The following is a 17981-nucleotide window of genomic DNA, read 5'->3' on the forward strand; positions in this document are numbered from 1 at the left end:
AGAGTAAATGATTTTCAAAAATGTAATCTTTTTTTTAAAAAAAAAAATGGTACGGAAAGTTCCAGCAATTTGCCTTGAGGTTTTCCCACTGATATTATAGTTGTTTTGTAACATCAACGTTCTTATTACGTATTAACGTTCACTTATCATTATAACATACCTAGACGTCTCCTTTTGGGTTGCATAACTTCACTGGGCCTTTCTGGTCTTCTTCTGGGCGAAGAACCCTTAGAGGCGCTGCGCCGATACACCGGTGTAGGGGGCGCTAACAGCACAAAAGTAAAAAAGAATATTATTATCATATATATTAATAAACAATTAACATTGACACTGAAATATATAAAGATAATATTTTAGTCAAAATTATCGAAACATATATGATATATATACAATTTTGTAATACATTAGTTAACAATACTACAAATCCCATTTTAAAAAAAAATTTCAATTTCTTTAGATGCCGACTTTGTCACTGTCGGCCCTGAATCATAATTTAATGCTGACTTAAATCAAAATTGAGAATCTATCATCATTCTTATTATTAGTGATAACACAGATTAGCAAGCCAGTTAATGATTACGCAATACATTAGCTAACGCGTCGTATAATAAAAAATCGGCCAGGCCAGGCCACGCGATAGTAAGTAAAAGAAGTTTGGGAATCACTGCTCTAGACCAACAAGGCAATTATAATTATCTTTATCTTCACACTTACTTTACACACGTTATGTAACATGAACGTATTAGATAATAACTTTCAAATTAATATTAAAACATACCAAGATGGCCAGCACTTAATATTCTGCCACGTGTTGGGGGCGATCGCGGCCCCGAGGGTTTACTGACCGGAGCTTCAGAACAAAATATAATTGTTATTATCTTTATCTTTACTAACACTAACATTAACGTATTTATTGCACAATAAGTCAATTAATATTAAAATATACTTATTATAATCCTAATGGGGGCGCGGCCCGGGGATCTCTGTGGTGTTCTTGTCATTGGCGTGGCGGGGCGTTCACCAGTTGTACCTTCAGAACCAAGAATGTAATTATTATTATCTTCATTTCATTTGGCATAATTCAGAAAAAATCAGAGTACAGATGCGTGTGTTTTGTGTGCATGTGTGTGCATGTGTGTCCGCATTTTTTCGGGCGCACGGATCAACCGATTTGAATGGTTCAAAAAACATTCGATTCCTATTAATAGGGAGATGTGCTAATTAGTTCTTGGGAAAGGCACGTCCAGCCATTTCGAAGATACGGAGCTAAATGTGTACAAAATGGCAGTTTTTGAGAGAACTAAGCGTCCGATTTAAATGATTCAAAGAACTTTCTGCTTGTCTTAACAAAATAATTGATTTTGGAAAAAAAAAATTGTTTCAAATTTTTTCCCTATATGGAAAATAATTCAAATTTTATTTTTAATTCTGACTAAAGTTCTAATATACTTTAAACAAATAATTTCATCTTTGCAATTCAGTTTATATAATTCTTATAAATATTAGACAATGTTTCAATTATTATAATAATCTATTTGAAAACATTCAATATTCCTCGAACATTTCGTTACGGTACGGGAAATTCTAGCAATTTGCCTTAAAGCACGATGCCATACACCCTATTAGTTTATTTATTTATTTAATCATAAGCAAGCCGTAATTAATAATAATAGATATTATTTCAGACTCTTGTCCAGCTAATTGTCAAAATAATTAATATTGAAAGGATAATAATTTTTTAATAATCATAATAGCTGCACGAATTTCGCTTCTGAAAAAAAGAACTGATTCATAATTAAGTTCATCATATTAAAGTCTATTTAACCAGGAGTCAAGCTCAAAATTCTTGCACAAGGTTGAAAGTTATACTCATTCAAAACCGTAAAAATTGAATTAATAAAATAGCAATAAAAAAACATGGTTGTACAGGCGATCGAATGGTCAGACTATATAGATAAATGATAAGGATTATGCAAGAAAATAGTTATTGAAATCAAATTGAGAAAATTCAGCAGTGTCATAAAAAGCTAATCCTTTAAAAAGTTTAACTAAGAGAGCATCAAATTTTTTGCTGTCTAAGTTTCGGATATTGAAGTAGAAGTAGAAGTTTATTCATAAGCTGAATACCTAAACCGTCGATTGCATTGAAAGTTTGTGTCTAGTGTTGTAGTTTGAGGAAGACGAAGCCATATCAAAAAGTTTCCAATTGTTTTTGATGAAAGATAATGTTACCAGCAGATAAATGCATGGGACAGTTAGAATATTGTGTTTTTTAAATATGGACAAGGAAAAAATGATTCGAATAGCTCTTTTCTGAAGCGTAAATATTTTAATTAGTTCGGATGAAAAACCCCAGAATTGGATTCCGTATGAAAAGTGAGAATAAAAGTTGCCCTAATATACTGAAAGTAAGCAATTTAAACCAAGTTTGGGTTTTCGGGTGCGCAACATGAAACATGTTCTAGATAAAGTTGGTGATAGTGAGATAGAGATGTGATCAGGATCAGACCAGATAATTGTTTAATTTTTGTTGCTTGCTGTGATATTTGTTTTCAACATAATAATAATATAATTAGAGGTGCATGGCATCGTGCCTTTAAGCGAATTGTCGAAACTTCCCATTCCGTAATTAAATCGAATCGAGGAATAATAGATGATTTCGAATAGCTTATTATTATAAATACTGTAACATTCATTATTCGTATTATAAATATAAGAATAAATTCGACGACGACGTTTATATATGTTTATATAAAAAGTAAAAAGAAGTAAAAAGAACATATCTCATATCTCTAAGAATTATATAATCTAATTTGCAAAGTTAAATTTATTTGTTTGAAGTATATAAGAGAGTTTTAGAATTTTAGCTAGCATTCAAATTAAAATTCGAATCATTTTTCATATTTAAACAGTGAAAAAATGGTAAATTAAAAAAAAAAATGGACAAAAATTTTTTGCTTTCCTAAACTAATCGATTCTTCATACTGCAAAATGTTTTTTGAATCATTCGAATCGGAAGTTTTGAAACTACTGGGCCTGTCTTTTCCAAAAACTAATCACCGCATCATCAATACATGTTGAATGTTTTTGAATAATTCAAATCGGATGCTCTGTTTTCTCAATAGTAAACGATTGCTTTTTAAATATTTCAAATCAAATCGATCCGTGCTCCCAAATATGTGAACAGAACACACACACACAGCGATTTTTCGACTAAAACTCAAAATCGTCAAAAATCGAGTTACGAGGATGCGTAAGAAAGCCATCGAAATGTTTTCGTAACATTTTGATGTTCAATTAATATTAAAACATACCTGGATATCTCCTAATTGTTTCCCCTCGCGGTCGCTCCATAGAATGCCCGGACCTCTGTATGGATGTTGTAGGAAAAGGAAAGGTTTCACCAGCTGCACCTTCGGGAATAAGAAAAAACTTACTATATTCTTTATCATTCCACCCACATATATTGCAGATGATACAAAACATTAATTTACATATTGACGTTAACATATACCTGTAGGTCTTGGCCTTTGGCTTGGTTCCTTGGCCCTTTGCTCCGTATTTAGGGGCAGGGGGGGTTTGGAACCGATAAGAGACCTTATATAATTCCTATATGGAGCCCATATGGCTCCTGAGGGTATTCTAGAAGGTATTCCACTCCTTGATTGTAAGTACTTGAATCTGAAACCAGAATGGACGATGATGATAATATAATAGAAGAATTCAATTTTTATCTTTTCACAACTCGCTTAAGGAAAAATATCACTTGGGCCTAGTTAGTGATGCTCACCGTGCATATCCAAGCCTAATAATAAGTAAAAATGTATGAGAAAGCGTTGTGTTAGGTAAGGACGACATGGCAAATACACGTGATTTATTTAAAATTTGAACTATTATTTGTCGAAAATAACTGGTATGGATTTATTGCCACCATTTTGAAAGTTGCTGCATCTCAATATTCATTGACCAAGTCAATTATTTGCACACTTTTAGCAATTTTTCTTAAGGGGCACACCTAGTGTGAAATTTTTAAAAAATCGAATTTTCAATTTTTTCATAATTAGATAGGCTATGCCTTTAAAAATACCATTCAAAAATTTTAAATCGATATCTTGAATAGTTTTTGAGTCATAGCCATTTAAAGAGTATATATATACAGTATATAGTACAAAGATCGTTTTATCTTTAAATGCTTTTTCTCGAGACAGCATTTTCCGAATTTGCTGCAGTTATTACTCAAAAACAAATGATCCGATCACTATCGAATTTTTTTTACATGTTCTATATATAGCTCTCCGTAAAATGATCGGATCAAAAATCGAATTTTGGCAGTCCAAAAACGACCAAAATTTTGGGTAAAATTCGACTATTTTTTTAAAACGCCGCCGTTTTGTCAATTTTTGATTATTTTTTTATGGTAGGTCATTTTACAGACAATATTATCTAGTTTAACGAGAATTTTTTTTTAAATTTCATTCATGTAGAAGGCTGGAATCACTGCAGCAGTGAAGGGCCTTTTGTCGCGCCGTTGGAGATCGACGATAACTTAAAAAATATTTAATTTTTTTCTTCAAAACGTATACTATGAATTCTTAAAACATGTGTAAAATATGTTCTTAAAATTTTGAAATGATGAAGCATTTTGTTCAATATAATTTCCCAAAAATCACCTTTTTTAAGGGGGTATTCTACTGTAGAAGCATGAATTTTGCCCGGTTTTTGAAGCGCTGTATAAAGGAATCAATATTTTTACTATCGATTTTTTTTATCATTTGTTTATTGATATTTTATTATTACATAAAAAAAAAATTAGAATTTACAAAGTTATGAGCAGTCGAAGTGGGGGCTCAAAAAAAGAGGGTGTCCTGGCGTGCATGATTCCAACCCTCCTGGTGATCCGAAACATAAAAAATAGATGGATTATTAATTATTATAGATGCCGCTATCGTATGAACCTTGGATAAGTTAAAAAAGAAATTTTTGTTTGAATGGCGGCAGTTTGAAAAAAAAAATTTTTTTTCATGTTTTTTTTTTAACAATTCCGATTTTTTTAAAAATACTAAATGAAAAGTTATAGTTTTGGGAAAGGTCTATGCGATAAAGCGATGCATAGAGAAGATCCTCTCCAGATTTGAAGTAAATCTGGTTCATTAGAACTCGAGATATCCTTACCGCCAGCTCGAAAAAAGTAGTTCCGAGAAAAACGCGTTCAAAGTTTTGAGACTCGGTCGGACCCGAACCGAGGCCACGTCACTAAAACGGCTATAACTCAGGAAATACAGTAGAACTCCAATTATCCGAACTCCGACTATCCGAATCGCCGATTATCCGAATCACTTTCAGAAAAAAAAATTGTCCAAAAAAAAGTTTAAGTGCGCTATTATTCTTCCATCAGCAAAGCCAGTGTAGGCACATTGTTTGTTTTGATTTGACGGAGATGTTTACAAAACAATGATTTTTATTTCTAAACTTGTACATTTTTTTTTTAACTCGTTTAAGTACATTTTATTTATATTTAAAACATGTGAAAATGTCATGTTTCTTTCATTTAATTCAATAAAAAAATAGTGCAATATCAAAACGTTACTTTTTTTCTCTCCAATGGCAATTTAAAAAAAAACTCCGATTATCCGAATATTTGATTATCCGAATGGGTCCCGGTCCCCATTAATTCGGATAATTGAAGTTCTACTGTAATAGTAATTTTGAAAAATCCTTTTAATGACATATTTTTGAATAACTCAACTTTGAAAATATGAAAAAAAAATCGATTTTTTCAAAATTCTACAGTAGAATACCCCCTTAAGACAAAACGAAAAATGTAAGGGATCTCCTCTTCTATACAGAGATCACACTTATTAAAATGTACATTTTACCCAGGTATTACAGTAAATATTTATTACTCACACAGAAGATCTATCCTCTTCTTCAAGCTTTGCTGAAAACTTGGTTAATATTTCTAAAAACGGTAAGCGATGTGGAGGCACATTCGGGCTACCACTTTGTTCAACCGCAAACAGAATCCCAGCCTCGTGCAGCTTTGCTACTGCTTGTCGATTTTTCAGTTTGTTTGTGCCCAAGAACTTGGCTAGATGTGCGGCCAAAGTCTGAGTGAAATAAAAAAAAGTGAAATAAAAAAAAGTGAAGTAAAACTTATTTGCTATTGTACAAGATGGCATTTAAGCAAAAATAAATACATCGTATAACAATTTTGAATAATGTTTATCAGTAATATGGTAACACTAGTGATGCACACATTTATTAGTGTCGGCCATTATACATCTATATATCTATAATGGCATTAAAAATATGTATAATATTTGAAAACGATAATGTAATTCAAGTCATACTTCAAATATGACATGATCGGTTTGTCGGTTCTTCATTAGAGAAATGAAGTAATTGCTGATTAATAAATTCTATGATATTATCGTCCACACAGTGGATTCTGTTAAACAACGCCTAAACAAATATTGTTTTTGCAACTTCACTCACTCATCATTTAATAATTGTGTTTGAAGAACTTCATGTAATTAAAATCAACATACAATCATTTACGGCTTGTATTTTTTTACTTTTTTGCTGGCGATATACTATTATTCTTTGAACAGTTGTAATATCTGCCTTGCCTAAAAATATTTTCCATTTTAATAACTACAAAGATTTATAGAAACTACGAATAATATAGAAATAATTTCTTATCAAGAAACAAATGTATAATTTGTTTTAATATTTTCAAAAAACAAGGTAAAATATTCTTCCGATACTGGCATTTTTCATTAAATCAAGATTTGTGCTACGATGTAACTTTAAAATGTTTATTTATCTATGTCGATTTCCTTGTTGATATCGGTACGCATACAACGACGGATTTATACCCTAGTCGCGCCTAAAGAAGTTTTACTTCAAAAAGAATAAAATAAAATCAATACGTCGGTTCCAACCTGTGAGGTTTTGCGAAAGGTGGTAAAAATTGGCAAAGTACTATTTACGAATACAAAAACCAACAAGTGGGGCGCATGGCATCGTGCATTAAGGCAAATTGCTGGAACTTCCCGTACTAAAAATTATTTTTATTTAAAAAACGATTAACATTTTTGAAAAAAACATTACTTCGAAAAAATTAGATTTTTGAGAAACTATAAATTTGACAGAGAATTACTTTTTTTAAAAAAATTGTTTTTTGAAAAAAAAATGTTTTCTTTATTTTGACATATTTTGGAAGTTTTGAACTTTTTTTCAAAGCAATCGTACTGCTTTAATTGCATAGATACGAAATATCGAAGCGCGTAAGCGTCGCGCCGCCGTCTAACGGATAAACATTGATACGGAACCCATAGGAATGCAAACAAAATTTAAACTTATTGTTAAAATCTATATAAAATATCTGATAATTTGATGTGCATATGTCTCATGATCATTTTTGACCGCCAAATGGCATTTTTTTACTTTTTTCATTAGATCTCCGAAACCGCTTGACCTGCCTTCATGAAAATTCTTGCAGTTCTTCATCTTATCAATACAAGTAAGACGTTTTTTGAATTGTTAACATTGGACGCTCCGTTCTCTTAAAAACGGAGTTACCATTTTTGGAACATTTTGCCCTATATTTTCGGAACGGCTAGACCTGCCTTCGCCAAAAACTAATCCGCACGTCTCCTTATCAATACGAATCGAATGTTTTTTCAATTATTCAAATCGCTTCATCCGTGTTCCCGAAATCGTCGACGAAAATTTGTATCCGCATACACGCACACACGCACACACACACATACATACACACACATACATTAATTTTTTTTAAGGTATGCCAAAATGTTCAGAAGGTTTTGCAACGTAAAGAATATAAAAATGTTCATTTTAGATTTTTTTGCGATTACTATAACTTGCCCTACGGGAAGTTAAAAAAAAAAAAAGTGAATTGGAGTAAACAATAAATTATACTTCTAATTGGACCTCCAGAAGTTGAACGTTTGGAGTTACCATAGATAAATATTAAAAAAAAATGTTTCCAGAGATTAGTAAATATGAATATAAATCAAGTTCTTCAATTCTGAAAAATCGAAAATAATTTTTTTTGCATTTTTAGAGGTTTTGAAGGTTTCTGAACATTTTGGCATTTCTCAGAAAATTTTGATGTGTGTGTAGGTGTGTGTGTGTTTTATATGTCCGCATTATTTCGTCCACGTTTTCGGGCGCACGGATCAACCGATTTGAATGGTTTAAAAACATTCGATCCCTATTAATAGGGAGATGTGCTGATTAGTTTTTGGCAAAGGCAGGTCCAGCCGTTACGGAGATACGGAGCAAAGAGTGCAGAAAATAGAAATCGAGTTTTTGAGAGAACGGAGTATCCGATTTGAATGATCTAAAAAACATTCAATTTGTAATGATTGGGAAAAGAGGTGATTCGTTTTTGGCAAAGACAGGTCCCGCCATTTCGGAGATACAAAGCTAAACGTGCAAAAAATAGCATTTTTTGAGTGAACTAAGAAGCGTCCGATTTGAATGATATAAAAAACTTTCTGCTTGTATTGACAAAACAATTGCTTTTGGAGATAAACAAATATTACATCTTTTTTTATTTTTCATAAAATATTTTTGTAATTTTGGATTATAAAAATTGAAAAAATGACCCAGTCTAAGCACAGTCTAAGCGCCACTCTGGTACAAATGTTTACACAAGTGCGTTTAGACTGTTTATGTATTGGAGCACATTTCCAATGTTGTGAAAACGAAACCTATTGAAAAATGTGAAAATGCCGCCAAACTAAGCACAGTATAAGTGAAAATGTCGCACAGAATTATTTGCAAATGCACAGAAGAATGTGACTATACGGGAGCACTTTTTCAATTTTGTGCCAATTAGGCAACAATTTTTTTGAAATTGAATTCGAAATGAAATGACGATTGTTAATGTTCTGGAGATAAATTGATTTATGATTTACATTTGATCTGCTCAGATATAACAAGATAGCAAAAATAATGAAAGTTACAGTATTTGTAATAATTAAATATTTGAAAACGTTTAAAATTTCTCGAATATTTCATTACGGTACGGAAAGTTCGAGCAATTTGCCTAAAGGCACGATGCCATGCACCACTAGTTCGTTTCATAAATTACACACATTACACAGAATAAATACCTTTAGCTGCACAAATCCTTCGATAGTTTTATTAACCACATCGCCAGCACATGAACTTTCCACCTGCAAATAATTTTCCTTCAAAGTCAGGAACATGACCGTGGTGCAATTTGTCCTGCTGAGGCTGCACATCGTGGCGACCATTTTCTTTATGATATCTCCATAGCATTTTTCACACTGCAAAATACAATAGTGTTGAATTAAATTGATCTATTTTCTTACACACAACACTTATACACAATATACTAATAAGTATGGTAAGGAAAATGCATAAAGCGGTGATGTGAATAATAAACAAAAAGAAGGAAAGGGGAATCATTGATTTGTGGTGCTCTCAGGCCATGGACCTGCCTTCAGGCAAACTACTATTTAATAGTATTACATTGTTTTAACTAATTATCCTAGGTCCTCGTAATACATCCACTGTTTTGTTCATAAAGCTACTAAATCCATGGTCAAGTCAAATGCAGGTGTTTTTGAGGGCAAATTATGGATTCTAAGGTAATCCTTCAGGTTTGGGAATAGCAAAGCTATAGAATACTTCACATGGCAAGATCTTTATTCTCTTGGACCTTAATAGTTTTCTTTTGAATTTTTAAGCCTTTCTTTCAGAAAGATTTTGGAGACTTCGATGGGCAATTATTAGGATGTTAGCTAGTCAGTAAATTACAAAGTGAAATAGAAAGAAGTTTCAATATGCAATGAATAACTGTTATAACCTTACCTTCACATAATACATCAAAACAAAGGACGCGCTGGTAACTGGTATGATACCAAATTCAATAAGTTTGCAAAAACGCTCCAAGACTTCACGACGTTTCTTTATTTGGACTTGATCTTCTTCGTGTGTTCCTGCAATAAGATAATAACATAATTAATTACAAAATCTTCTAATAAAATTTTTCTTTGGGCTCTCATCTTCTTCGTGCCTTTCTACAATGAGATAATTAATAACGATAACATAATTACAAAAGTCTTCTAGTAAAGTCATATTAACTTTTCTTTTACACAAACTGTGTTATGCATATAAACAAAAATCTAAACATAAATGTGATTGTTGAGTTGTGTTAGATGCATCTTCGAGTGAAAAATTCCATTTGGCATTTCAATTTATAATTGAAGCTTAAAAGTGTATCAACATGCATCACAGCAGATATCAAACAACCAACTATTAAAATATGTTCAAAAACTTTCCCAGTAAAGAAATATATTACAAATCTTCAGACAATTTACAAAATTTTTATATAATCTATACCATCTTCAGACAATTTTCGCTCTGTGTCTCTTTCTATTCAACATTTCTTGTTGGCACTTGCATTAGAAGCTCCACTTCAATAAGAAATATTTAAATTAATTTTATTCTAATTATTACCTGTCCAATGTTTTAAGAAAACATATTCTTCTGCATACTTATTGATTAACATAACGTCATCCGAGCTTAGTTTTAAAACCAAGTCGTGTAGAATCGGGTTCTTATGGTCGGCCAGTTCTACATTGAAATTTGCGGCTAATGTACATATTGCAAACAAGGCCTAAAACGTTAGAAATTAATTTATTAAAAGTACAAAAAATATTTCAGCAACTTCGATAAAACCAAAATAGTTGTAATTGTTCAAAAATCGCGAGTGCTTGCCATGTCGTCCAAACCTAACATGACGCTTTCCCATACATTTTTGATTAGGCTTGGATTGGACATAGTAAGCGTTACTTCAATCAATATTTTTACTAGAAATGGTTAAAATTATGAACAAAATAAAAATCATTGCCCAATCTACTATTTATGAACCTCATTGATAATACAATTTAATAAGGATACTATTTTTGGCGGACAACCCCGGAGCACCGATTATTCGATTTGAATTTTTCAAAAAGCATTCGATTCCCATTGATGAACAGACTGATAGAGGTAAATTGGTTTTCAAGTAGACTTGTAGGTGAGCAGGTGGATACATAGACAGGCAATCAGATGGACAAGTAGACAGGTTAACAGGTTAACAGGTTGGACAGTAAACAGGCAGCAAGGTAAAACTGTTCACAAGTAGAAGGTTGAAGAAGTTGGAGACAGGTGGAAAGGTAGGCAAGTAGTTCATGTATAGTTTAAAACAATATTGAAATTCGCCTTACAATTAGTATTACTTTAAAATTTTGAATTTTTCAAATCAACTTACAGCTTGTTGGAGATCGTTATGAGAGACATTTTGTACAATGTCTTTGCAAATTTCAATGTAATTTTTTAATTATAACTTTAACATATCGGCTTGTTCCATACAACCGATAGCATTAACGACCATATTATTTAAATCGATTTTTTTCACTTCGATCAATGCCCAAGATAAATAAGCGCCGTAAGAAAGCAGGCAGTATATCGATCCCTAAAAGATATTTTGATAGGAGTATGAATTAGTTAAATTAGTTATGTTTAATCTTTGATCTAATTAACATACTTCGATAGGGAGATTCCTTTCAATAACGCCATTCCTGAAGACTTTAAATTCCCCTAAAAAATCTTCCCATATATTTAAATAATTTACATTATATAAATATTGGAAAATGTAGATTTTTTTTAGGGAATTTAAAATCTCAGGAAAATCTTCTTCCTTGGCATATTTTGGATCCATTTGCTAGAAAGAAAAATTATTTCTGATCAAGAGATGAATTGTTTGACAACTTTCTACACATAACAAAAATGTAATTCGTACCCCATTCACAATACTTAGCCATGTAAGAATTGGCTCCATATATACGAATGCGCATTTGTCTACGATGGTCTTAATGGCGGCATCGCAATCTGCAGCAATACTTCTTGCCCTTCTAGAAAGGCAATGCAAAGTATTGCTGCAGTTGTCCAGCACTGTCGCATCTGCAGAATCCTGGGCGATGGCTTGCAGAGCGCCCAATAAATTCCTTAAATGCTGTAAACATAAAACACTAGATTAAAACTAGTAAGTATATATTAAAAAGTTAGAAAAACTACAACAAATGCAAGATACATCAACATTCCCATATGCAATTAAAATTTCTGCTTAAAATATATACTCCTGCTGGTGGCAATTCAAGCACAAAGACAAGTAATCCTTATAGGTATTCATAGGCACAAATATTAAAATACTAACCAGATCTTCCATGTCAATTGTATTATCAAAGTCAAAATATTGAGGAATTTTTATCAAATGGATAATACAATTGACATTGGTTTTAAAGCGAGCCAACAGAGTCGCCATCACCGGCATTAAATATTTGGTCATATTTGATTTGTCTTTTTTCATTTTGTTTTGTTTTATACTTGGGACCTGTAAATATGAAAAGTAATTAAATTTAGAAATAAAAAATAATGTTTAAACATATAATCAACACACTAGAAGAAGAAACAACTGGATAGTTTAACCCATTTGCATGTACTGACATTAAAACCAGGGCAGGGTACTTTTACTTGATCGGTTTAGATTTAGTTAATGTTGTACTTCTAATTGGACTTATAAATTATTGCCTTAAACGTTTGACGACTATCATGCTATAATATCACATCAAGGAAACAGATGTGTAGTACTAAAAGCGACAAACTGATTCCCACAAAACTATTCCATTGGTCATGAGTTCATACACCGTCCAAAAACCCAAAAAAAATCAAATTGTCTGGGGACCAAGAGCGTTTTGTTTATTTAATTGACCAGGAGAGCAGCTGCATATCAATTAAGTAGAGTCCAGTACTTGTAATTATCGACCATATTCGGATTCGCTGCGAATATTGCAACTTGAGATCATTTCTGGAAAATGATCATCTGTCCGTAATTATCATTTAGAAATGAACTTTCATTATTAGATTAGATTAATAACTTCTATAGTATTTGTTGAGGCAGTGGATTATGTCAAACAACGCCTAAACAAATATTGTTTTCGCAACTTCACTCTTCAATTAGAATTAACATACAATTCATTTATTGCTTGTATTTTTTTTACTTTATCGCTGGCAATATACTATTATTTTTTGAACAGCTGTAATATAAGATTGCTACTACCGTTGGGTGTTTACTGGGTTATCACCATCAAAAGTTTCATACATTTGTCTATTAAGTGAACATTTTTATTCTCAACTCTCACCTGAACACTGCTGTGACGAGCTTTATTGCAATCTCCTGATTGCATCCGCTCTTATCCCAAGATAATCTAAGAATTCTTTGTTGGTATTTGTGACTGAACAATTTTAATTTGTTGGCTAATTTTACGTCCTCATACAACGGGAGCAAGGCTTTTAAAACGCTTGCCCGTACTGATGCAGCCTGTGAAGATATAGAAAAAATCATTATTAGTAACTGCCTGAGGAGATTTTTCTGTTCTCTTGACATTTCAAGATCGGCCTTTTCAAGAATCTTGAAGAAGGAAGGAAACTGGATTGGACCCGTTTTGTTCTAAAGAGTGCCTCCTGCACGACGTCGTGGATGGTAAAATAGAAGGGCTGAAGGGATTGGTAAAGAGAAAATACAGGGTACTGAAAACCGAAGTGCAGGATCAGGAAGCATGGATGAAAGACTACCATTTATTTATTATATATATATATATATATATATATATATATATATATATATATATATATACCTTGTCATAGAGGAAAAATGCAAAAAGCCGCAAAGTCGATTCGTGTAATAGTCCTGGGTGCTTTCTTAACAAGCGGCCCAATTCTCGTATGCTGACACGTCTTGTGACAGGTGCGATATCTCTGTAAATAAACTGATGTTTAAAAAATATTCTTTAACTTATGCGGTTCAAGGAATTATGGTAGGTATAACAGCTATTCCTGGTGACATTTTGTTTTATATGGCAAAATGATTGATCTAGTGGTAATATCAGAAAACCAAACCGAGCTGCAAAACATGATGGACAGAATCGTCGAAATGGGTAGAAGATATGGAACGGAAATCAACATCAACAAATTGGAAGTGATGAGCAGTGTTGGATTTACAGTAGGGGCAATCGGGGCTACTGCCCAGGGCGGCAAGTTTTGGGGGGCGGCAAAATTTGGATAGTGAGAAAAAAATTCTATACAATATGATCAACCTTTTTAACAACATTTTTTATTTCAAGAAATATAATTAACAAAACATAATATGATTGCAATGCAAAATTTGGGTTGAAATAAACGATAAGTAAAATTTATTATTTTGCCTTGCCTCCCTCTCCGAACGCAAATTATCAAATTGGTTAATAAGTCATCAAATTTGGCAATTTGGCTAATATAAAGATCCGTAAACAAGCTGATAGTTTAAGAAAAATATGTTCTTCAGTTCTCGAGCCCTCTTAAAATGGCGTATTTGTGCACTTCCAAGCTCATAGCGTCGAAAAAAATTTAAACTAGTGACTCATGGCATTGTGCCTTGAGACAAATTATTGAAACATCACTTACTAAAAATTACATTTTATAAAGAGCTTCAACATTTATTGAAAAATGAAAAAAAATACTTCTAAAACACATTTTTTGTATTTTGAAATTTTTCGAAAATTATGAACTTTTTGCAAAGAAGAGAAGAAATATCGAAACTCAATTTCCATTTTACGTAATTGCCTGTACCAAAAGCTAATCAGCACGTTTCCCCATCAATAGAAATATAATATTGTTTAATTATTTAAGTCGATTTCGAGAGCACGGATCAACCGATTTATGATTCAATTCATATCGATAAACAGACCTCAAGGCAGGTCCAACTGTTGTGAAGATACGGGCCAAAATGCCAAAACTGATAATTCAGTTTTTGAGAAAAAAGCATCCAATAACATTCAAACAAGAATAAATTACAGAATAAATAACTGCTTAAATTTGTGGAGGGCAGGTTTAGCGGTTTTGTGATCCAATAAAAAAAATTGAAAAAGAAACATTTGGCGGACAAAAGTGATCATAAGTATAAATTTTGTTTACATTTATGTAAGTTCTGTAACATTGTTTATCCGTTAGACTGCAACGCGGCGCTTACGCGCTTCTATATTTTCTCCCTCGTAGCTGAAGCAGCGCGATTGCTTTAAAAAAAAGTTCCAAAATTCGTAAAATTTTAGGGATGGAGCGGCATTTTTGTCATTGCCCCGGGGCGCCAAATTTCTAAATCCGGCCCTGGTGATGAGAGTATCAAAACGAGATGATACTCTGAAGATAACAGTAGAAAATCAAAAATTGGAGCACGAGAAAGATCAGGACAAAGATCGCAAGCGCCAAGGTGGAGTTTGCGAAGTTGAGAACACTAGTGAGAACCAACCAAGTCTCGACTTGTGGATGATATTGATAAAAAAAATGTTTTGTCCAGAGCATAGCTCTTTACTATTAATATTTACCTACTATTACTATTTGGAGAGTTTTAAAATGTGGTGCGCAGGAGACAGGTGATTGGAAAAGAATAAGTCCATAAAAGACTCGACTGAGAACGATCATGAAAAGAAAAGGAAAAAACTGAATAGGACCCATTCCATTCAATTCAATCGAAAAAAGAGTGCCTCCTACACGACGTGCTCCAAGAATACATAATCCTGAACATATGCTTATTTAAGACATGATATGTTAAAGCAGGAGTCTACAAACAAAACTTAGCTGTGTTATCCAAGAAGAATTGGCCCATAAATGTCAAAATATCTTACTTGATGCGTTTATAAATTAAATGCCTGTATAGGGAGTTGATGCACAATTCAAGTTCCCTATACTTTTTATTTAATTTATTTTTTTCAGATTGAAGGAATGCCAAGCGGCTCAGATCACGCCTCGTCGTCTCCTTCGCTTCTTCGACCTGAATCAGCTCCGACCACCGATTCAGGTCTGAACTCTGTATTGATCGACCAGCCTGAATAGATATATAAAAAATCAGTTAATCAAATGGTAATTTTAAAATATTTTTTCAACTCTTTTGCCAATGTATTCATTTTTAATGTCTAGTGATGTTTAACCCTCCGTCGGTCGGCGTGGTCCGGCCAGACTTTTTTCGACTTCAATTAACAAAAAAAAAAAATACTTCTAGTAATCCTATCGACTCGAAATTTCTTGACTTTTCCTAAAATTTCATTAGCTGTCGATCAATAAAAAAATCAGGACGAAAAATTGTACAGAAGGATAATTATAAGGATATTCACTTTTTTATACTTCGAACGGTCGGAAAGGTCTGTCTAGACCACCCATACATTTTGTATGAAATATACGCTTTTTGATTTATGTAAACCAGTATTTTATCTTCTTTTCATGGTATTTTCTATTCAAACAGCGTTGTATATATTCTTTGCTATGTGTTGTAGCATGAATGTTACTATTTTCATGACGAAAGTTCCTTAAAAACCTACCAAACTTATTGGTAATCGCAAACACTGAAAATCGGATGAGTAATGCACACATTATCAACAATTTTTCTACCCGTACTGCGTTCGAATTTTTTTTTTTTTGCCAAACCTGTAGTGAAATTATATTTTCACTTCGAGTTTTACAGCTCATTTCAAAGACGACGCACCTCATTTCGTTTTCTTTTGAATTTCACATTCATTTCAAAGGCGCAGAAAAAGAATAAAATTGTTTTTCATTGATATAAACAGAAAAATTAACAAAAAAAGCAACGATTTTTTTATATTTCTTGATTTTTTTATATAATATAATATGTATGTAATATTTTTATTATAAGCAAGCTCAACACATGCAAAAGACTTACCGTAAAAAGAAAAAATCTAAACTATAAATATTTACTACTAATAATCGTTAATATATAAGACACCAAAAACTCATTTATCCCATATAAATGCATGTAAAATGAATGGTGGTCCAGCCAGACCTTTCCGACCGTTCGAAAGTGAAAAAATATCCGACCGACGGAGGGTTAAATGTAACTTAAAAATTTTTAATATGTACAAAAATGTCTAGATATATATACATAAATGTATATGTCGCCTACTGGCAAGGGTTAAAAATGTACAAAAATTTAAGAAAAATATCTACAAACGGCTACATATTTTTGAAATTGTCTAGAAATGTGTAAAATATATAGATGGCTAAAAATATCTAAAAACCCATAGGAGAGTCTACGTATAAAAATCATTCTCACGAATACAATTTACCTGCCAATGTTGCCGTATATCTTATATTTTTCTGACCCAATCTAGACAAATGTTTTAAGATTGAGGTCAGATTTTTCATAAAAAAAACATCATAAATTATGTCTCCACCCATCTTTATAATACTTTGGAAGAACTGGCAAAAATCAACAGTAAGTTTTTTATTTTTGGAGAGTAGAGAAGGAAATCCTTCATCTTCCTACAAAAAAAAAACAATAAAAATAATAGAAGTGATACTCTGCAAAAGAAGTGAAACTTCGTAATGTGAAAATGAGATTGCAATGCCTTTGGGCAGTCTGCAAGACCTTCAAAGAGTATGCAACACTTTCAGATAGTCTACAATGTTCTAATAAATATTCTAAAAATTATGAAATAATCCATAACATTCGAAAAACATTTTACATTCTAAAAAAATCTGAAACAATCATCAACTTTCCTAATATATGGCATTCTAAAACAATCATTATTAAAACATTAGCTCACTTTGCATTGAACCCATTGAACGCATTGAAAGCAACCTTGTTCAAAGTCGCCTAAGAAGTTTCACTTCGATAGTACATTGTGATATATTGCATTATCTATTATACCTCTACAAAACCTCCTTCTATGTAATTAGCAAGTGAAAAATGCTCAAAAGTTTGCATCATTTGGGCGGTCACTTGTACGCCGTTGTAGCCGCTGGCGTTTACTAAAAGTAATACCAGGGCCGCCAACGCCTTGTACCTGTCTCGGACGTACAGGCAAATCCAATTGCCGACGATCATCTGAAAA

The 17981-nt window shown here is 32.5% G+C and overlaps 2 protein-coding genes across 2 annotated transcripts; both read right to left on the reverse strand.

The window, feature by feature from the left end:
- Positions 1–160: 160 nt before the first annotated feature.
- LOC113381970 (cohesin subunit SA-3-like) lies at positions 161–11436 on the reverse strand (the record flags this gene model as incomplete). Its single annotated transcript, XM_026620589.1, has 10 exons — positions 11315–11436; positions 10519–10678; positions 9871–9998; positions 9147–9323; positions 5908–6107; positions 3515–3681; positions 3315–3413; positions 947–1030; positions 779–850; positions 161–265 (listed from the first exon to the last, which is right to left on the reverse strand). Coding segments are annotated over exons 2-10 (1084 nt in total), but the record flags the coding sequence as incomplete, so codon positions are not given.
- Positions 11437–11602: 166 nt separating this feature from the next.
- On the reverse strand, positions 11603–17974 carry LOC113381972. The gene is made up of 7 exons (XM_026620590.1): positions 17798–17974; positions 15762–15961; positions 13740–13860; positions 13245–13423; positions 12260–12436; positions 11846–12058; positions 11603–11767 (listed from the first exon to the last, which is right to left on the reverse strand). Exons 1-5 carry the CDS (start codon positions 17972–17974, stop codon positions 12424–12426), a joined length of 690 nt encoding a protein of 229 aa, XP_026476375.1. The 3' UTR covers positions 11603–11767; positions 11846–12058; positions 12260–12423.
- Positions 17975–17981: the final 7 nt, after the last annotated feature.

The sequence above is a fragment of the Ctenocephalides felis genome, unplaced genomic scaffold, assembly GCF_003426905.1.
Source record: "Ctenocephalides felis isolate EL2017-DRISC unplaced genomic scaffold, ASM342690v1 CF-g0.4_SCAFFOLD_03228, whole genome shotgun sequence".
In the NCBI taxonomy this organism is placed as follows: Eukaryota; Metazoa; Arthropoda; class Insecta; order Siphonaptera; family Pulicidae; genus Ctenocephalides; species Ctenocephalides felis.

Bases quoted from the DNA above. Each gene is read 5' to 3' on its own strand.
- LOC113381972 (XM_026620590.1), bottom strand. From the start codon at position 17,974: ATGATCGTCGGCAATTGGATTTGCCTGTACGTCCGAGACAGGTACAAG. The intron at 13,861-15,761 runs GTAAGATATTTT...GTTTATTTACAG, and splicing joins TTAATTTATAAACGCATCAA to AGATATCGCACCTGTCACAA. The intron at 13,424-13,739 runs GTATATATATAT...ATATCTTCACAG, and splicing joins CATTTTTCCTCTATGACAAG to GCTGCATCAGTACGGGCAAG.